The sequence below is a fragment of the Eretmochelys imbricata genome, chromosome 1 (assembly GCF_965152235.1).
Source record: "Eretmochelys imbricata isolate rEreImb1 chromosome 1, rEreImb1.hap1, whole genome shotgun sequence".
Classification (NCBI taxonomy): domain Eukaryota; kingdom Metazoa; phylum Chordata; order Testudines; family Cheloniidae; genus Eretmochelys; species Eretmochelys imbricata.
In genome coordinates, this window is record NC_135572.1 from 34331773 (window position 1) to 34351558 (window position 19786).

The 19786-nt window shown below is 41.7% G+C and overlaps 1 protein-coding gene across 2 annotated transcripts; it reads left to right on the top strand.

Moving 5' to 3' along the window:
• Positions 1 to 384: 384 nt before the first annotated feature.
• BIRC2 (baculoviral IAP repeat containing 2) lies at positions 385 to 15702 on the top strand. 2 transcript variants are annotated; one of them, XM_077808602.1, is made up of 9 exons: positions 385 to 495; positions 4745 to 6841; positions 6953 to 7052; positions 8077 to 8155; positions 9059 to 9107; positions 10271 to 10513; positions 12384 to 12638; positions 13177 to 13218; positions 14928 to 15702. In XM_077808602.1, exons 2-9 carry the CDS (start codon positions 5968 to 5970, stop codon positions 15119 to 15121), a joined length of 1836 nt encoding a protein of 611 aa, XP_077664728.1. In that variant the 5' UTR covers positions 385 to 495; positions 4745 to 5967; the 3' UTR covers positions 15122 to 15702. The 2 variants fall into 2 exon arrangements, with proteins under 2 accessions (XP_077664728.1, XP_077664736.1); XM_077808610.1 differs by lacking the exon at positions 385 to 495 and adding an exon at positions 771 to 869.
• Positions 15703 to 19786: the final 4084 nt, after the last annotated feature.

The following is a 19786-nucleotide window of genomic DNA, read 5'->3' on the forward strand; positions in this document are numbered from 1 at the left end:
GGGGCTGCTCCTACTTGACCCCTGATCTGGGGCTCAAGATACCAAAGGTCCAGGTTTGGTCAGGGCTTGAACACTGGGCTGCAGGGGGAGCTGAAGTGTTTGGGGGCAGTTGTAATGAGTTTGCTCGTTCTCTCCTCATGCCATAGACCGCGGGTTGGATGGGGGCAGGATTCAGGCTGTGAGGGCGTCTCGAGATCGCCCTGGCGCGCGCCCTGTGTGCGCAGCCCGGCAGAGGGAGGGGGCCGGCTCCGGGACCCGAGCGCCAGCCACACACTGGCAGCCCCGTTCGCGCATGCGCAGTAAGTCCGGCCGGGGACTTTTCCCCAGCGCGGGGCCCCAGACTTTGTCTGACAGGATAGGCGGGGCGGGGGGTGGAGGTAGGAGTTTCCGCTAGGCGGGGATGGCGCCCTCGGAGGGACCCGGGCCAGCGGGCCGTGCTATATATAGCGTGTGACAGCGGCGCGGCAGCTGAGCACTACGTGCGGTCCAGCCCTGGTGAGTATCGCAGCTGGGGGGCAATTCTGGCGCTCAGCAGTGGGGGCTGGGGACGGGCGGCTCGAGCCTCAGCCGAGAGGCTGGGAGCGCGTGGACGCCGCGGCGTGCGCTGGGGTGGTGGGTACGTGCCGGGGTGACCGCTGTGTGCGGGCGCTGACTGCGTCGATGCAAATCTCGCGATAACGGGGAACGGCGTTCGCCCGCGAGGCGGGGCGCGTGCGGTGAGCGTTGCGGCGGTGGGCCCGCGGGAGGGCTGGCGCGGGAGCTGTGGGCAGAGGGTGGGATTGAGCTGAGCAGGCCGGGGCCCGGCACGTCGTCCTCCGTCAACCGGCCGTGTGTGGCGGTGGGGAGGTCGCGCCAGCCCCGAGCGTGAGGTGAGGCCCTCAAAATGTGATGGGTTTTAAAAATAACTATTCGGGTTTGTCTGAGGTGACGTTTGGATTGCCCCCCCCTCCCGCCCCCCGCCCCGCTTGCAGGCTGCACTGAGGTCACCATGTCTCCAAGTTTCAGAGTAGCCGCCGGGTTAGTCTGTATCCGCAAAAAGAACAGGAGGACTTGTGGCATTTTAGAGACTAACTAATTTATTAGAGTATAAGCTTTCGTGGGCTACAGCCCACTTCATCGGATGCATAGAATGGAACCTATAGTAAGATGATTTATATATATATAAAAATAAATTGGAAGTTGCAAACTGTGAAAGGCAAATTAGTTAAGATGAGCTATTATCCGCAGGAGAAAAAAACTTTTGTAGTGGTAATCAAGATGGCCCATTTAGACAGTTCACAAGCAGGTGTGAGGATACTTAACTTAGGGAAGGTTTCAGAGTAGCAGCCGTGTTAGTCTGTATTCGCAAAAAGAAAAGGAGGACTTGTGGCACCTTAGAGACTAACCAATTTATTTGAGCATTGAACAGTGGAATGAAACAATGGGTGTTACCATACACATTGTAAGGAGAGTGATCACTTAAGATGAGCTATTTACTGTTCCTGAGATGTTCTTGTCAATTACTGGAAACGGCCCACCTTGATTATCACTACAAAAGGTCTCCACCCCACCCCACCCCCCAATAGCTCATCTTAAGTGATCACTCTCCTTAGTGTGTATGGTAACACCCATTGTTTCATGTTCTCTATGTATATAAGTCTCTCCACTGTATTTTCCACTGAATGCATCCGATGAAGTGAGCTGTAGCTCACGAAAGCTTATGCTCAAATAAATTGGTTAGTCTCTAAGGTGCCACAAGTCTTCCTTTTCTTTTAACTTAGGGAAATAGATCCAAGCTATCTGTGACCCTGAGGGCCAGGAACGGTTATTTTAAAAATGGAAGCTGAGGTTCTTATGTAACTGCTGGTCTTCAAGAGTAAATAGTATGAAACTTGGGATCAAGTTGCGATAACTGGCAACATTACTTCAGCCAGCCAGGGGTATGGCTATGGCTAGGCTTGCCTAGTGTGGCTGGTGCTGCATGAAACTTGAGTTTAAGGAGGGTGGGTGGATGAATAAGTATGGGATGACTGTGTGTGGGAGCTGGTGGTGAATTGTTTGCTCTGATTACCCCTTTCTTGCTTTAACTGAAAAGAAGGCTTAACATTTTAGAAACTGCAAGAGGTATTACAAATTAGTTTAAGCATACAGTTAATTTTAAGCTTTATGAAAAGCAAAAAGCTAGGTTATGGGAATATGCACATTTGAGATGCGCTTAACTTTACACACTGCAAGTGGGTCCCATTGAAGTAAATGAGACCATTCACTGTGGAAAGTTAAGCATGTGCGGTCATTGTAGGATATGATAGACTAATGTTTGTACAGTACAAACTGCAAAAAATCATAAATGCAAAAGCTGAGGTCTTTTGAGTCTTTGTCACTGACTTTGAGGTCAGTGTAAGTAAAGCTATAATGGGCCCATTGAAGTACTAAGGTTAGTCAAGTCTAGAGATGACTGAGGAACTTAAGGGGGACTTAACCAAACTTGGTGAATGGACAAGATGTTGCTTGATAAAAGCAAAGTAATGCTTACTGGAGGGGAAAACTCAAATTATTTATGTACCTTCGAGTACCTCCCACTAAATTTATGATCTCAACTCATTTATATGCCATAATATAAATTGATGGTATGGCCTCATCTGGAATACTGTGTGCACCACTGGTCACCCCATCTCAAAGGGATACTACAGAAGTAGAGGGGATTCAGAGAGGGGCAGTGGGAATGATCAAGGGCCTGGAAAAATACATGAAGAGAGATTGACCCCCTGTAGACATGTCCTAAAATAAACAATCCCAGTCTTGTCACTCAGGAAAGTTAAGGCAAATCAACTGCAGGTGTGACGTCAATGCGCCTAAATTAAAGTGTGTGAAACCCCTATGTGATATTCTTCAATGAGGATTTGGTAACAGGGAACTAAGACCACTTCATTCCTGAATGAAAGTATCCACATGATGAATTAACCCACTTATGCACATTGTCTTCATACCTAAGTTTACTGATTGCTCCTGTGTGTGTAGGCATGCCCTTAGAAGGGAGATGAATAAGAAGTGATGTTGAAGTTAGACTGAGGCATCTGTTCTCTATTTCACAGCACAAGAACAAGGGAATATTTTAAAAAAAAATTGGTGGCAAATTGAAAATTGATTAAAGGAAATACTTTTTTTACTCAGTGTGTGATTAGACTGTGGAACTCACTGCCACAGCATACTATGGAGACCAAAAATTTAACATGATTCAAAGATTGGATGATTATATGGATTACAAGGATATCCGGAGTTAAAATAATAGTTAATGCTAAATGAAAAGATTTGGAAGTGATATAAAACCTCATGCTCTGGGCATAAACCAGCCTCCAAATATTAGAGATTAGGATTTGACCCTTATGAGAGGCATACTGTCCCACATCTGTATACTGTGGGGTTTCATGTACTTCCTCTGAGGCATCTGGTGTTGGCAGCTATCAGAGACTGAATACTGGACTAGCTGGACCATAGTTCTGATCTAGTGTGGCAATTCCTGTTTTCCTAGAAGCAGTATTTAACACTTGAATTACTTGATTTCTTATTGTGTAACCTTGCAAAACTTTTTGTTGTTGCATTTAATATCCTTCATTAAGAAACTAGCCAGAGTTAGCATGACCATCTGAGGCACAACCAGAATTTTGCTGAAGTGGGAACTCAGATTAATAGTCTGGTTGCACTCATATTTGAATGGCGTTGCAGCCATGTGGTCCAAGTCAAAATGCCACTCACTCAAACTTGGCCCAGCTGCCCACTTGACACATGGAGTTGCAGTGCCACTAAAATTTGGCCTAGCTTCCCTGTCCCCTCCCATCATGTTGAAGGGGCAGCTGGGTTACTCCACCCAGCTATGATTAGGAGCTGGGGGGACAGGACAAAAGGGAGAAGAGAAGGCTGGTCTCCTGCTTCCCCCACTCACTGTGCCTAATTGATCATTTAAATACCATGGTATCAATGAGCCATCACCAATCTGAAATGAGTGGAGAGTACTCTGCTGCTGCTGTTTGCTTGGAGACCCTTTCTGTAGGGGGTGTATGCCACCCTGGCAGCAGCATATTTGTGTTGACTGTATTTTCAATAGGAAGAAGTGTTGTATTTTAATGAAAGCGTGGAACACTTCAGAAAACTTGAAACACAGCAAAAAAAAAAAAAAAAAAAAGACCCTAAAATTACAGGTTGATTTCTATCCCCTGCTCTCACCTGGAATTTTTGGCTGTTTTTTGCGGGCTTGGGATTTTTCCTTTTATCTAGAAGTCATTGGACAACTCCTGAGTTTAAACAAGTCCTTGTTTAACTTAAATTGGTTTAGGTTAATTGGTGCAACTTTTGTGTATGCTGTTCTATACCGGTTTAAACCTGGCTTGTATGTTTAGGTTGCACCTCTAGACTAAATCTATGTAAAATAACACTGTTAGTCATATCAGTACAACTTTGTATGTAGACCAGGCCACTAATCTATTGTCTGTATCTGCCAAATATTTGACAACTTGTGAAATGAAATCATTCACTTTTCCAAATTTTTCGGTACAGATTAACAAGGTGGGAAAAGGATTTGATGTCAGTGTTTATGGAAGTGACCTTCATTAACTATCCTGAAACTTGCTGGCCAACAATTAAGAAAACTAGCTTTGAGATTCTAGTGTTCAAGAGGTTTATAATTTGAGCAATACTGTAGGTGACAGCTACAACAAATATGCCTAATTTATCTTGTTTTATAAGAAAAATGTCTTTTTCTTCTTTACAGGTTTTGGCAGCACAAAGGAATTGGATGTTTCAGACTATAGATATCTAGAATTTCTTCTTGTGAACTACAAATCTCAGTATGGAGGCCTAAGCCCTTTAAAAGGGACTTCAGTCTGAAATCTGGGAGGTAGTTTTGTGCACAAATAAAGAAACTAAAGTTAACAAAATATATTTCTGTATTGACCAGTGTAAGTTCTGTTTGCTTTCTGAACATGGCCTACAGAGATCTTTTAATTAATCCATATAAAATACTAGACTGTTCTAACATAAAGCCATATATTTGTATTAAATGTTATAAGAGTGCAATTGTACCCAAGCAACCTGGCTAAGTTTATGATGCCCAGTGTTGAAAGTGTCATGGAAGAAAACACACTGGGTCTGTTCCAAGTCAGTGGGTATATGTGACAAGTTGTCACTGCTATAGGCAAGAATCATTCTTTCCAGAACTATAGCTCTGCTATATGTAAGGCAGTTGAGTAACCTTAAATTTTGTTTGTAGTGTCTTGCATATCTTTTGGTGAGGATTGCTAAAACAAAGGGTATTTTGTTTTGGCAGTCTAATGACATACAAATACACCTTCAGAAGTTTTGGGGCTGTTCTGTTTGTGCCTCTAAATGTCTCAGGTTAGAATTTCAACATAAGCATGCGAAACTCTTATCAAAACAATCTTTACAGATGTATAAAAGCTGCATTCGTATTGGCTATGTAGGATGAAATAAACACTTAATTTTATATTGGAGCATGATATTAAGATGCAGTGTCTTCAATTTTACCCATTTTAGTTTCTTTATTGGGGTGGATTTTGATCACCCTTACATGTTTTTCTGTACCTCTTCCACCCAACCCCCATCTGCACCAAAGTGCCATTCTCTGTAAGATGAGAAGTATAGTATACTAAGGAAAATGTGATGTATTGTGACAGGAAAGTCCAGTTGACATCCTTTCTGTACCTCCTAGAGTGTTGAGGTTGTGTAACTTCTCCATTGATGAAGAATGATTAATCCATTGTGCAGATTAAAATAAAAGAAGGACTTCCCATATATATCAAGTCTGTTTATGAATCATAATTCATTCCTTTCACATGCATTCAGTGTTACAAACCAAAATGTTTCACTTTCAGGTCCTTACTTTTTTATATGGCCTGGGAGTTATTCAAAATCACCTCCATGCACAAAACTACCTCCCAGAGAAAGACTTGTCCCATTTGTCCATAATATTTCATTATGAACATAGTGGAAAGCAGCTCGTTCCTGGCTAATCTGATGAATAACAGCGCTGTGTGTGAACTGAAGTACGATTTGTCATGTGAACTCTACCGAATGTCTACCTTTTCTACTTTCCCTCTCAACGTGCCAGTGTCTGAAAGGAATCTTGCTCGAGCTGGGTTTTATTACACTGGTATGAAAGATAAAGTTAGATGCTTCAGTTGTGGCTTGATGTTGGATAACTGGAAACAAGGCGACAGTGCTCTGGAAAAACATAAACAGCTCTATCCTAGCTGCAGCTTTATTCAGAATTTGCTTTCAGTTAGTAATCTTGGATCATCCTCTCATTCAGCCTTTTCACCTCCAGCCACAATAAACAATTTTTCACAATCTTTGCATTCCATAACTGTTGCTCCGAGCTTGGAACAAATTGGCTTTTTCAGTGCTAATTTCTCCAGTTTTCCTCAAGCACCAGTAACTTCTAGGGCAGTTGAGGACCCATCGCACCTGCGACTTAACTATTATAATCCTGCAATGAGCACAGAAGATGCTAGACTATGTACTTTTGAGACATGGCCCCTGACATTTCTATCACCAGCAGATGTGGCAAAAGCTGGATTTTACTATACTGGGCCAGGAGACAAAGTTGCTTGCTTTACCTGTGGGGGGCAACTAAGCAACTGGGAACCGAAGGATAATGCCATGTCAGAGCATCGGAGATACTTTCCTAACTGCCCTTTTGTGGAAAATAAAACTAGAGACCAACCAATATTCAGCATTTCTAACCAGAGCATGCAAACCCACATGGCTCGTGTTAAAACATTCATAAACTGGCCAACAAGAATTCCAGTTCGACCTGAACAACTTGCAAATGCTGGGTTTTATTATGTAGGTAAGGAAAGTTAGCCTATCTAATGTCTTCATTTATATTTATATATTAGAATTTGCTAAGCAATGGCTTGTGTGAACACTTGTTGAATACTTTGTAAACTTGCTTTTAAAGGTCGTAATGATGATGTCAAATGTTTTTGCTGTGATGGTGGATTAAGGTGTTGGGAGTCTGGAGATGATCCATGGATTGAGCATGCTAAATGGTTTCCAAGGTAACTATATTTAAAAAGCTCTAAGTGGAAGAATTAGGCCAGTGCAGAGCACTTTCAGACCTTCCCCTATAATTTTTACCTTGAAATTTCTAAGTGGGAGCAGAGTTAGGCCAATGTGAGTGCTTTTGAAATTGTCACTATACAAGAGGTTTTTTCTGTTCCAGATGGAAAGAATTGAGTGAACATCTCTACTGCTGAATAATAAAATGTGATTACTTCCTAATGGGGAAATAATGACGCTAATAACTGGGGGAGATTTTCAAAGACGTCAGTAAGACACGTAACTGCTATTTGTACCTTTGAAAATCTCCCCTTACAGTAATGATTTTTAAATAGCTTTCATGAAGTTTCAGAACAGTACAGGAAAAATAGTTCTTCAAATTGGACAGTTTTGTATGCTAATCTTTGACACATCGTTTAATAGGTGATGGTAAACTAAGTTCAACATCCAACTTTTGCTTAGCTTCTTGTTCATCTACCCCATTAACTTTATCAGTGGAATTTTTATCTTGAGTAAAGTTTAAATTGCTTTACTAATGCAAAGTGTAGACTAATTTAATTTAAACCTTTAATTTTTTTATATCCATTTCATTGTGGGTTTTTGTTTTGTTTTTTAAATTTAGACTAGTTTGTAGACACTGAGTGATTTGGTGCGGGCTGAGGAGTATTGGCTGAGTTTAAAAGCTGTTGAGGCTATACACTAAAAGGTATCCATTACTGAATGCTTTGGTATTGATGAGATCACATTTATATCTGATACATACAGGAATTAGGCCATATTAAGATGATTCAGCAAAGCATCCCCCTTCAGTAAGGATACTTAAGTGTGTGCTAAAGTTCCATTGAAGTCACTGGGACTTACTTAAAAGTTAAGCACATGATTATGTGTGTAAGTGCATCCCTGAATTGGGGTCTAACTGAGCACAGTATTGTAGGCTTCTTATTCTGCATGGCTCTTAACTAGTCATATATGAGAAACAAATATTGTAACTTGACAAACATTTATATTCTGTTAATGTTTTAGATGCGAGTATCTACTGCGAATAAAAGGGCGAGAGTTTGTCAATCAAATTCAGGCAAGATTCCCACATCTCCTTGAACAGGTAAACTAGAATTTTTATGTAACTTTATGTACCATCTAATGCTGATATTAGCAACCAGAAAGTACATAACTTTTTTCCATACCCACTTTCCAGTTGTTCTAAGTTTGACAGGTATGCGTTTTAAGTTTGATAGTTCATGAATGGACAGCTTTACATGAAAATGAGATGAACCAATTCTGATGGATGGTCTTCAAAACTGACTCTTTGCACAGCTTCCATGAGCAGTTTTTGTATTTTATGAGAATTTATATTGAAAATAGATCTGGTAGCATTGGGACTTGAGTCATTTGAGGAGCACCACAGCCATTTACAGTCAAACCTTGTGACACTTGGTGTGAGGCAGTGAGAGCTCTAGACTTTGAATATTAAGAAGTGAAGTTCTGATTTCACAAGGCTTAGTGACTAATTCAGATTAGTAAATGCTAGTACAGAAACTGGTTCTGGGTGCCTCACTTGTGGGACTTTTTTTTATTTAAACTAAGCTGTTTGTAACAAGATATTTTTGCATAAACAAAAGGCATAGTGAATAACTTCATTTAGAAGAGAAGTTTGTGTTGAGGTAAATCCAGGCAGTTTATACCAATAAACATTTGCAATACGAATTGTTGTAAGACTTGTATAATCCTATCTACAAATACTTCACTTGGCTATCTGAGTTAGAATTCTTAATTGCAGGTCTTTGGGTGGGGTGTGGCTGGACAATGAATAGCACAATGGGGTCCTGGCCCATGATTAGGGCTCTTAAATGCTACAATAACTTCTTTATTTGTACCAAGTTCTTCCTTTAGTCTTTTGTGGAAAAGAATGCACTGGAATTATCAGTGTTGTATGCAAAGAGAAAAGATGCTGACTTTGGTTTTTTGTTGTTTGTTTTTTTACATGCTGTTCCTTTGCATTTCATAGCTCTTGTCAACTTCAGATACCCCTGTGGATGAAAGTGCCAATCCACCAAGTATGTACATTTTAGTTTTTCAAGCTACATAGTAATAAGACTTTCAGCACACATACAAACTTAATGTAAATATAAATAGAACTTTTGTATGGATGCTTTCCAAAATTCGCTTGCTAAGCAATTCATAGCATTTTAGAAAGCAGCAGCATTGGAATGCTTCCCAGCAAGTCAGTTTTTTTTTCTTTTTGACAGTTGTAAAGTGTACTTAAAATGTCAGGTGTCTGTGAAATTTTATACTACAATATTCCCTTCAAGTTTGTTACAAGAAATTTCTCATCCCTTCATAATTTCCCCAATACTAGGGATTTGTATACATACTGTATATTGTTTTTGAAGAGTTTGCCTTTGTTTGCTTGTTCTCCAGCTGGACTCAGTGGGCTCATTGTTGGTCACACCAGCTTCTGCTAGAGTAACGCAGGCTATAGACCACCCTGATATCAGAGCTCGTTAGAGGGTGTTGTGATTACACAAGATACCTACAGCCCTACCCTGCTGGGGGCCTGCAGCTATGTCAGTACCTTCAAAAGTGGGCAGCCATATCCAGCTTGGGGACATACTGAAGTGCAGCCTTCCAGACAAGAGGCTGTAAAGCTGCTGTAAAGCTGCTTTTCAGTGGAATACCCAAGTATGATGACAATGCTGCCTGACTTCTCTGGGGGTGAATTCCCCATAGTGGCAGTGGCCCCTGCTGATGCAGTGAGATGAGTCAGATTTCCAACTATTATGCTTAGTTAGCTAAGTGCCAGGAAAAGGATGACCAATAGTAGAACTGTAACCATTCTATTAACGCAGATGGGACTCAAGAACTTGGTATACTATATGAAAGGGAGGTATTTCCATAACTAATTTTTTACCATTCTTTTTCATTTCTAATCTAATGACGCTGTTCAACAATGGAGTGACCTCTGGGTTTTCCCTGCTTTTGCTGCTTTAATTTGGATCTTTGTTACTGTAACACAGCTTTTTTTGTTTAAATCCAGTCTAATAAAATTCTAAACAAGAGTTCTAAATAAAAATATTTTGGTTTTAAAAAGTGAGGCCCATGTCATTAAATTTTTTTACCTCAAACCTCATTTATATACCAAAGATGCTAAAAATATCTAAAGTTTTCAAATCTAAAGTATCTTCTATTTTTTTCCCCCCTCCCCTTTTTTTATGAATAGCTATTCATTCTGAACCTGGAGAAAGCCATTCAGAAGATGCAATCATGATGAACACCCCTGTGATTAAAGCAGCTTTGGAGATGGGATTTAGTAGAAGACTAATAAAGCAGACAGTTCAGAGTAAAATCTTAGCAACTGAGGAAAATTACAAGACCGTTAATGATCTTGTGTCTGATCTGCTTACTGCAGAAGATGAAAAGAGGGAAGAGGAGAAGGAGAGACAATCTGAAGAAGTGGCATCAGGTATCCATAAGGCACTAGTAATACACTTATCTTTGTTCCATTGTAATGTGTTTGCTTTTTGGTCTAATTCTGGGGACACTGGTATTCATGAGCTTTGGTAATGTGTGGTGGTGGTGGTGGTGGTGGTGTTGTTGTTTTTTTTTTTTAAAAAAAGGTAAATATAAAGGATTAACACTGTATCATCTGGATATCAGTGTGGAGTTTAGGCCTCAATCCTGGAATTGTCCTTACAGTGATGCATCCCATACTTCATTGGGGCTTGCTCTGCAGCGTCAAGACCATATTTTTGTCCATATGCCTATATGCATTGATAGGTCCATCATATAAACCAAAGAACTGTGACTTCTCTATATAGTAAAACGTCTACCACATAGAAATGATTATAAATATAATTTTGGTCTCCTGAAGTTATTACTGGTCAGCTCTGTTTCTTCTGTGATTTCTCAGCAATAATAAAAACATGGAGATTAATGTACTAGAGATCAGATTTTTTTTAATTGATATTCCTTAAAGTTAGATGTAGTTAAGTAAGCAGGGTCTGACAAAATTCACCCCTTGGGTGCTTCAGCTAATTTCCTTATGCAATCTTAAAACTATTAGTTCTCCAAGAGCTCATGGTGGACAGAGGAGCAAAGAAGAAAACTACTATGTTTGTCCACCTTAGGACCTGGGGAATTATAGACCGGTGGGCCTAACTTCAATACCTGGAAAGATACTGGAACAAGTTAAACAATCATTTTGTAAGCTCCTAGAGGATAATAGGGTGATAAGTAATAGTCAACATGGTTTTGTCAAGAACAAATCATGCCAAACCAACCTAATTTCCTTCTTTGGTAGGGTTATTGGCCCAGTGGCTTGGGGTAGGAGGGGTAGATATGGTAGATTTGGTTGGTTGGTTTTTAAAGTAAGGCTTTTGACACAATGCCATATGACATTCTTATCAGGAAACTAGGGAGATGTGGTCTAGGTTAGTGACTTTCAACCTTTGTTCACTTGTGGGCCCTTAAACTTCAAATGGGGGTACAGACCCCTTTGGAAATCCTAGATGTAATCTGTGGACCCCAGGGGTCTGCAGACCACAGGTTGAAAACCATTGCTCTAGGTGAAATGACTATAAGGCAGGTGGACTGGCTGAAAGACCATATTCAGCGTAGTTATCAGTGATTTGCTATCAAATTGAGAGGATGTATCTAGTGAGGTCCCACAGGGGTCAGTCCTGGGTCCAGTACTAGTCAATATTTTCATCAATGACTTGGATAATGGACTGGAGAGTATACTTATAAAATTTGCAGGTGACACCAAGCTGGGAAGGATTGCAAGCACTTTTGGAGGATATTAGAAGTCAAAATGACCTTAACAGACTGGAGAACAGATCTAAAAATCTACAAAATGAAGTATAATAAAGACGTGTGCACTTAGGAAGGAAAAAGTGAAATGCACAATTATGACATGGGAAATAAGTAGCTAAGTAGAAAAACTGCAGAAAAGGATCTGGGGGTTAGAGGGTCACAGATTGAATGAGTCAACAGCGTGGTGCAGTTGTGAAAAAGGCTAATAGAATTTTAGGTTTTTTTTTTTTTAAACTTGGTTAATGAGGAAAGTTGGGAAACAATGTATAAGGTGGCCTCACTACTCTGGAGGAGAAGGGGGACTGTGTAAAACTTCACAATACTCAAACTACTTATCTGCGTCTCATGTGATATGTGAGGTCTGTTGTAATTATTTAATAGTGTGTATTACTGATATGGAGTGGGAAGTGAAATGAAGAATGAAAAGAATCAAGGCATCTCTTATAATAGCACACATCAGTTCCTAGTAACAATGCAACTTAAAATCTTGTAACTTACTGAATTTTCCCCTTGAATTTAAGATGACCTGTCTTTAATCCGGAAGAATCGAATGGCTTTGTTTCAGCATTTGACATGTGTGCGTCCTATCCTGGAGAGTTTACTGTCAGCCAAAGTGATAACTGAACTTGAACGTGATGTTATTAAACAAAAAACACAAACGCCATTGCAAGCAAGGGAACTGATTGATACAATTTTAGTGAAAGGAAATGCAGCAGCCCACATATTCCGAAACTGCCTGCGAGAGTATGATCCTATGTTGTACAAAGATTTATTTGGTGAGTTTGACTGACAGTTGTACTCCTTTATTTTCCTTTTCCCCAAAAGATTGATAAATTGATTTTCTAAGTGTAACCATCTTTATTTTCTTGGTAATACAAATTTTGTATCCGCGCAGGGCTCTGTAGAGCTGCAGGGTTCTATCAGGAACCACAATGGTGAAAGCTGCAGCATGTCGGGCCGCTGCTCCTAGGAGCGAGCTTCTCCAGCATGGCTGTACCTCCCCCAGCCTTACCCACTGGGGTGGGCACCAGCAGCTGTCCCTGATTGCACTAGTTTGTGCAAGTGGCTCACACGCTCCCAGACGAGAGTCCCTTCCATGCAGCGATCTGCCTCTCCTGGGTTCTGCGAGCAGCGGCCTGACATTCTGCTGCTTTCACCACGGTGGTTCCTAGTAGAGCTCTGCAGATATAAATTTTGTATCCACACAGGGCTCTAGTAATACAGTCTGAGGTATAGTAGTAAACCAGTAGTTAAAAATTCTACTGGAATATAGATAATTCCAATGACTAAAATGTTCCTTTTTTGTCATTTTAGTTGAAAAAAACGTGAAGTATGTCCCCACAGAAGACACTTCAGGTACATTTTCAGTTTTATTCATTTGAGTGGTCTGGCCAATAACTGAGGTTCTCAAAACAAATTTTTCTCTGACACTGTCACGTTCTGGGGTGTAATCCAAACTAGTGAAGTGTTGTCATCCCCTGCCCTGTGACCTTGAGTGCCTCCGAATGCTTTGCTGTTGTAGCTCCTAACTTGTGCTGCTCACAAACAGCCTACCAGCATGCAAGTTACTCTGAGTGTGTATAGCTACAGTCCTGGTTTGGTGGCTCTGACTCCAGCAGCCTGTTAGCAACACTCCTGCCACACTTTGGCTTCCACCAGCCTTGGTTACTACTTGCAGAGTGACCTCAACACAATCTCAGTCCCAGATTTTCCACAAACTGTGTGTGCTGCATTGTGCAGCCCTTTCCTGGGCAGTTGAGATATTAAAGTTTCGTTGCCCCTGCAAAGGGTCAATATTTAACAGTTTGCTACTTTAACTAGTTACCAAATAGTTCAGTTTAAACAACACTGTTTTATTCTTTAATTCAAACTAAACCAAGTGTATTTAACTAAAGAGATCTTAAGGGACTACAACTATAAGGCATTAAAGTCAGAAATAGTTACAAGAGAAATAAAAATACTCACTTTCTAGTAGCTAAAACTTAACAAGCTAGACTGGGTTCAAAGTAAAATCCTTACACATGATCCCAGCAACATGGCTGACCAAATTCTCAGGTCAGGGTTTCCCCCCACTAAAGTCAAAAGGCTGGTTCCTTTGTCTTAGAGTGAGATTGGTGTGTTTTTTGTCCCTCACTTTTGTAGTTCAGTCACCCTTTGAATTGCATTTTCCTGAAGGTTACCCCTAGATAAAGTTCATTCCAGCTCTGAGATGGAGACCTGAGATCTCCTAGTGAAAGAGGTTCCATGTTGCTTGCTGAAATGCAGATCAGTTTGTTCCCGCACCCCTTCATTGTCAAATGACCGTTCTTTGGCAGGTGTTTGTCCGTCAACTTTTACCTCTGGCACAAGGCATCAGCTTGTCCTTTGTCTATCAGAAACTGGTTTACCCCCTCCCCAGACTTATGTGGTAAACACATTTTAGTCATTGATTTCTGTAACTCCTAATATGCACTTCTGACATACATTACACGAGAATATTAATGATCAGTATGGTGTTCATTTTTAAATGATCTCACAAGGCATATTTTGTACAAAGATTATTCATACCCTGCACACTATTGTAATTACAGGGGCACTTTTGGTCACAGACACCTATTAGTTATATATGCTTTCTAAATCAAAATTAGGTATGAGGGACACATTCTGTTTGTAGTCAGTTAACGTTAACCACTTCCCTCGTGCTTGAGTACTGAAAATGGCTACCACCAACTACAGGATGTCCCAAGTGCAGTGTGCTTCTAAAATCCATACTGTATAATCACTTTGAGGCATAAACATTGGACAAACTCGAACTATAGCTTTCCATCTCTGCTGGCTACTCATTGCCTGCCTGTGCTTCCCACTTCTGTCTTGCCAGTCATTTCACTCTATCTCCCAACTTCCTGGCTTGGGAAAATGTACTTCCTTTTCTGTCTCTCCATCTATCTCTTTATGTAGTGATTTTATAGACTGGAAATACTGGGTGGCAATCATACTGAATTTTTTTGCTTTCCCACCTCTAATCAGTTCTGCCATTTGAAGATCTCTTTGTGGTGTTAAGTTTGTTTGTTTTTCTCTCTTGTTAGGGTTACCCATGGAAGAACAACTTAGAAGATTACAGGAGGAAAGAACCTGTAAAGTTTGCATGGACAAAGAAGTTTCTATTGTATTTATTCCATGTGGTCACTTAGTGGTGTGCAAAGAGTGTGCACCTTCTCTAAGAAAATGCCCTATTTGCAGGGGGACAATAAAGGGTACCGTTCGTACATTTCTTTCATGAGGAGAGGAAACCTGCAAACTCCTGTTCCTGTGCATCCTAGTTGTGCTCGAGACTAACCCAGTGATTTGATAAGAATGGAAAACTATAGTAAAGAAGATAATGGATAAATTACTTGCCTAATGTGGCTTATGGGGTAATCGTGGACTGTTGTGTGACCATGCTAGGCCTTAAGCTGCCAAAGATCTTTTTTGAAACCTGTGTTAGTAATTAGTAAAAAATGACGGAAAAATAAGACCTATCATTTTTTTGGTGAAGTAACTTTTTCAGAAAGTCTTAGTAAATGAGGAAGAGATCGCATAAACATGCCTTACCTTAATTTGAAAAGAAATCATTTACTAGTGAAACCTGTTTTAATACGTTTAATTTTAAAGCTGAATCTTAAATAACTAAAGCATTTTCATGAGACTTGCCTAGAAATGACACTTATAAGACTACAGGATCCTCTACTTCAGCTGTTCTGGTTGCATCCAGACTAAAAAAAGACTACAAAAAGACCTTATAAAAGTCTGACGTTCTGTTAATGTGTGTATAATTGATATTTAATTACATGAAAACAGCATTAAAATGTTTTCAGTAAACTATTTTAGAAGTGAAAATTTTTATTTAATACAAAATTTTCCCAAAGTTAGCTTAAATTTTTGTATAGGTTGCAGTGACAATGGAGAAGTGTGTGTTAGCTGTATTAGTCTATACTGTGTGTTTTGCTGATTTTCCTCTTAGCACGGCCTTTTTTAATAACACTTTTCCTAGCAAAATTAATCTGCTTTAGTTTCCTCCTTATTCAGAGTAGATAGGGTGACTGACTACTGCATTAGAGGTAGACAAATAATGCAGGTATTACACCCACACCCACCCCATAATAGTGACCAGTGGAACTTAAGCAGAGGGAATATTGGTGAATGTATTGTGATTCACACTGCTCCTGGAACAAAGTGCCATCTGAGCAGCTTCCCATGAAAACAAAAGGGACATCCATTCAACTTCACCCCTTCTGTCTGCTTCTCCCTCATGAAGAAGAAAATGCTCCTAACAGAGGAGCAGCCCCTAGTACTCACTGCTGTGTTGGCCTTGGGGAGGAATCCAAGTCCTGGTGTAGGACTTGCACTCATGACCTTAGAAACCAGGTAGCTGGATAGTAGTGGTAGTAGCCTTTTAAGATGACGAAATCAGTTACGGTAAGTAAAGGTTCTTCAAGATGTGTGGTCCCTATCTATATTCCACAGAGGACTATATGCATGTGCCTGGTGCCAGGGCTTTAGAAAGTAGTACTGTTGGGTAGTCCATGCATGCTCCCTTGTCCAGCCTTGTGGTCTTGCCCCAGGTGATAAAGGGTGTGTTGGGCTGCCATCATTTCCAGTTCCTTCTCTACCACAGAGCAGCAGAGGGGAAGGAGGGTGAGTTTGGAATACAGATAGGGATCACACATTCCCTAAGAACCTTCAGTTACAGGTAAGCAACCTCTTTTTTTCTTCTTTGAGTGATGGTCCTTATTAGCCATCTTGGTCCCTATTCCAGGGAGGGTGATTAACATGCAGTACCTATGTGGGAGGATGGTGCAAGGAGACTGGAATGGAGGTCTGCTGCTCCAAACAAAGCATCTGTCATGGAATTATGAAAAAGGCGTGTACCAAACTCCACATGGCTGCCTTGCATATGTCTGCGAGGGCACATTGTGGAGTATGGCTGTAGTAGATGATTGTGCTCTCGTGGAATGGGCCCAAATCCCCTCTGGCAGGGATCATCCCGATAATTGATAAAAGTACATAATGTACTGAGATCCACTTGAAGATTATCTGGATTAAAATGATTTGTTCTTTCATTCTCTCTGCTATGGCAACAAAGCCTGGGAGATTTCTGAAAGGGCTTTGTTCTGTCAAGATAAAAAGCCAGTGCCCTTCAAACATCTGACTGAAGCCTTCTTTGCTCATTTGAGGTTTGGGGAAGAAGGTAGGTAAATGTATGGGTGGAATTGGGAAACCACCTTGGATAGGAACTTGGGGTGGAATTTGTTGTATTCTTGGGGCAGCAGTTTTAGGAAGAAATCATTTGAGACAGAGTTGTAAACCTTAAAAGCAGCCATTTAATACCACACACTGAAGTAACCAAAACCAGCCAAAACTGGCTGGGCTGTCCCTAATAATCTAACTCAGTTGCCATAGCAACAACAAGGGTCTATTACTATGACAACCAAATACAAAACATATTCCTCCCTCCTTAATAAGAACATCCTCTAAATAAAACAAACACTAAACTAGATACCTACCATGAAGCAAAGATAGTTCCTGTGACTTGATAGAACCACCATATGGAAGTAGGCATCTTGAAAGGTCCAGAGCAGCCAATCAGTCATTCTGGGACAAAGCAGGGACGATAGCTGACAGTGACCATGCAGAACCTCATGTATTTGATGAACTTGTTGAGTCTGTGGAGGTTGAGTGTGAGCCCTCATCCCACCCTTGGATTTCTGTATCAGGAAATACCTGGAGTAGAACCCAAGACCACGGTGTTCTTGCAGAACCACCTCCTCCTTCTCCACCACTTCCAGTACTATCAGAGAACTGACCTGCTTGAAGAGTAGTATCTCATGAGAGGGGTCCCTGAAGAGGGGTGAGGAGGGGGCATTCAGAGGAACTGGATGGCATAGCCCAATCTGACAGTGTCTAGGGCCCAGCTGTCAGACATCTTAGAAATCCAAGCATTGTAAAAGCAAGCCATCCTGTCCCCAAAGGAATAGGGAATGATGGAGGAAGAACAACAACTGGCTCAGTGCTGTGGTTCAATGAGGCAAAATGAGCACTTAGCAGGCGTCAAAGGAGGGTGTGCCGAGTGGCTAGGCCCTGAGCTCAAGTGCTTCTTCCTGGGATAGTCGTGCTGTCTTGGGGGTATGGGGTGCTGTGGCTGAGCCCCATAATAGCGTATCTGTGCCGGTGACATATACACCCCCCAGAGACCATAAGGTAGCCCTCAAATCCTTGAAGGAATGGAGGGTTTCCTCATTCTTGTCTGAAAACATCGAATGGCAAGTCCTCAATAGCTTGCTGAGCATCCAGAGCAATCCATGAGTTTTGGAGCCAGCAAGTCCTCATAGTAATTGCCAGGGCCATCACCCTGGCCAAAGTGTATGATATCTGCCCTGGATGCGGCAAAGACGTTTCTTCCACCAAGCAGCTCTGAGACAAATGAGTGGGTGGGTGAGATTCTGTGGCCTGCATTGTGAAGGAGGTCAGACAAGATGATCCTAATGGTCCCTTCTGACCTTAATATCTATGAATCTATAGAGAAGGTGGGTAGACTGCCTCCATTCCCAGCTAAACTCTGTGGATTTTTTGCCCCATAACTGTGGGTTCGCCCTAGCTAAAGATCCAGCCATGGAGGAGGCCTTCTGCCTCCAGGCGGACTTCTGGTGGTGTTGCACCCGAAAGTGTCTTGGGAGCAGGCCTGACGATGGGCTCAGTGTTCATAGTGCGACTGGGTGAGAATGTATCAGCTCCATCCAGGCAGGAGGCTAGCTCAGCTGTCAGCAGTAATGGAGGGGGACAGTCAGGAACAGGTGACTCTTGATTTGGTGTCTTGCCAGAAGCGGTGAGGTCAGGTAGCTCAACTGAAGGTGTGTCTGAGGACTGGTATGACCTGGCAACAGCTGATCTACATGTTGCCACCAAGTGAGATCCTCTGCAGTCCGGACTGTGTAGGAAACGGGTTCTGTTCGAGCGATGACAGTAGCAGGGACCCATTTAGCTCCAGAAGTATAATTCAGAGCCAAAACTGGCTGTCCTGGGCTAAAGGTTTGGTCTTTAGCTCTGGGTGCACACCTGATGACTTGATCTTGCTGCTGACGTTGCACAATTTGTCAGGGTTCAGAAGGTTTCAGCAGGTCAAAGCAAGTGCTCAGCTGTAGTCGTCCCATCATTAGAAAGGCCAGCGATGCCTTGGTTGTAGCATGAGGTGTGTTTCTGTAGGCTAGTAAAAAGGTGTCCAGATGCTTTTGAATGGGTAGTTGTCCCCTTGCTGATTTCAAAGCTTGTTTCATTGTCTGCACAAATCTTTCAGCTAATCCAGTGGTGGATGGATGATATGGTGCTTAAGTGATGTGGTGTATCCCATTTGCCTTCATAAAATTTTGAAACTCCTGAGAGACTAACTGTGGTCTGTTGTCACTCACAAGTTGTTCTGGCAGACCGAAATGACTAAAGAATCCTGTAGTTTTTGGATAGGGGTGCCCACTGGGGTGCATTCCTCACACCCTGACATGACATACAAGCTCTTACCTTCTCTTCAATAGCACTGTCCAATCCAGGCCACCAAAAATAGCGTTGTACGATTTCCTTCATGGTCACTATTCCACAGTGACCGGAATATAGCTGTTCTAACATCTGTGATCTCAGTGGTGGTGGGATAATGACATGACATGTCTCCCCCACAACAACCAACCAGATTGGATCGATAACTCCATCCTCCTGGACATTGTAAGTAACAAGGTCGGGTGAGACGGGAGAGGTTCATCGAGATGTTCCATGCATCACCAGGTCCATAACTTGGGACAGTATTGGGTCAACGCAAATTGCCTTCTTTACCTGAGTAGCGGTGATGAGTGTATTCTCTACCTGTTCAAAGTAAAAGATTTCCTTCTGGGCAATATCTTGATGTTTGACTGGTAAAGGCAAC

What these genes read in the sequence shown, in the direction of transcription:
- BIRC2 (XM_077808602.1), top strand. Translation starts at nt 5,968, where the DNA reads ATGAACATAGTGGAAAGCAGCTCGTTCCTGGCTAATCTGATGAATAAC. An exon ending in TGAAAGTGCCAATCCACCAA is followed by an intron (nt 9,108 to 10,270) that starts GTATGTACATTT and finishes TTTTATGAATAG; the next exon opens with CTATTCATTCTGAACCTGGA. An exon ending in GTTGTACAAAGATTTATTTG is followed by an intron (nt 12,639 to 13,176) that starts GTGAGTTTGACT and finishes TTGTCATTTTAG; the next exon opens with TTGAAAAAAACGTGAAGTAT.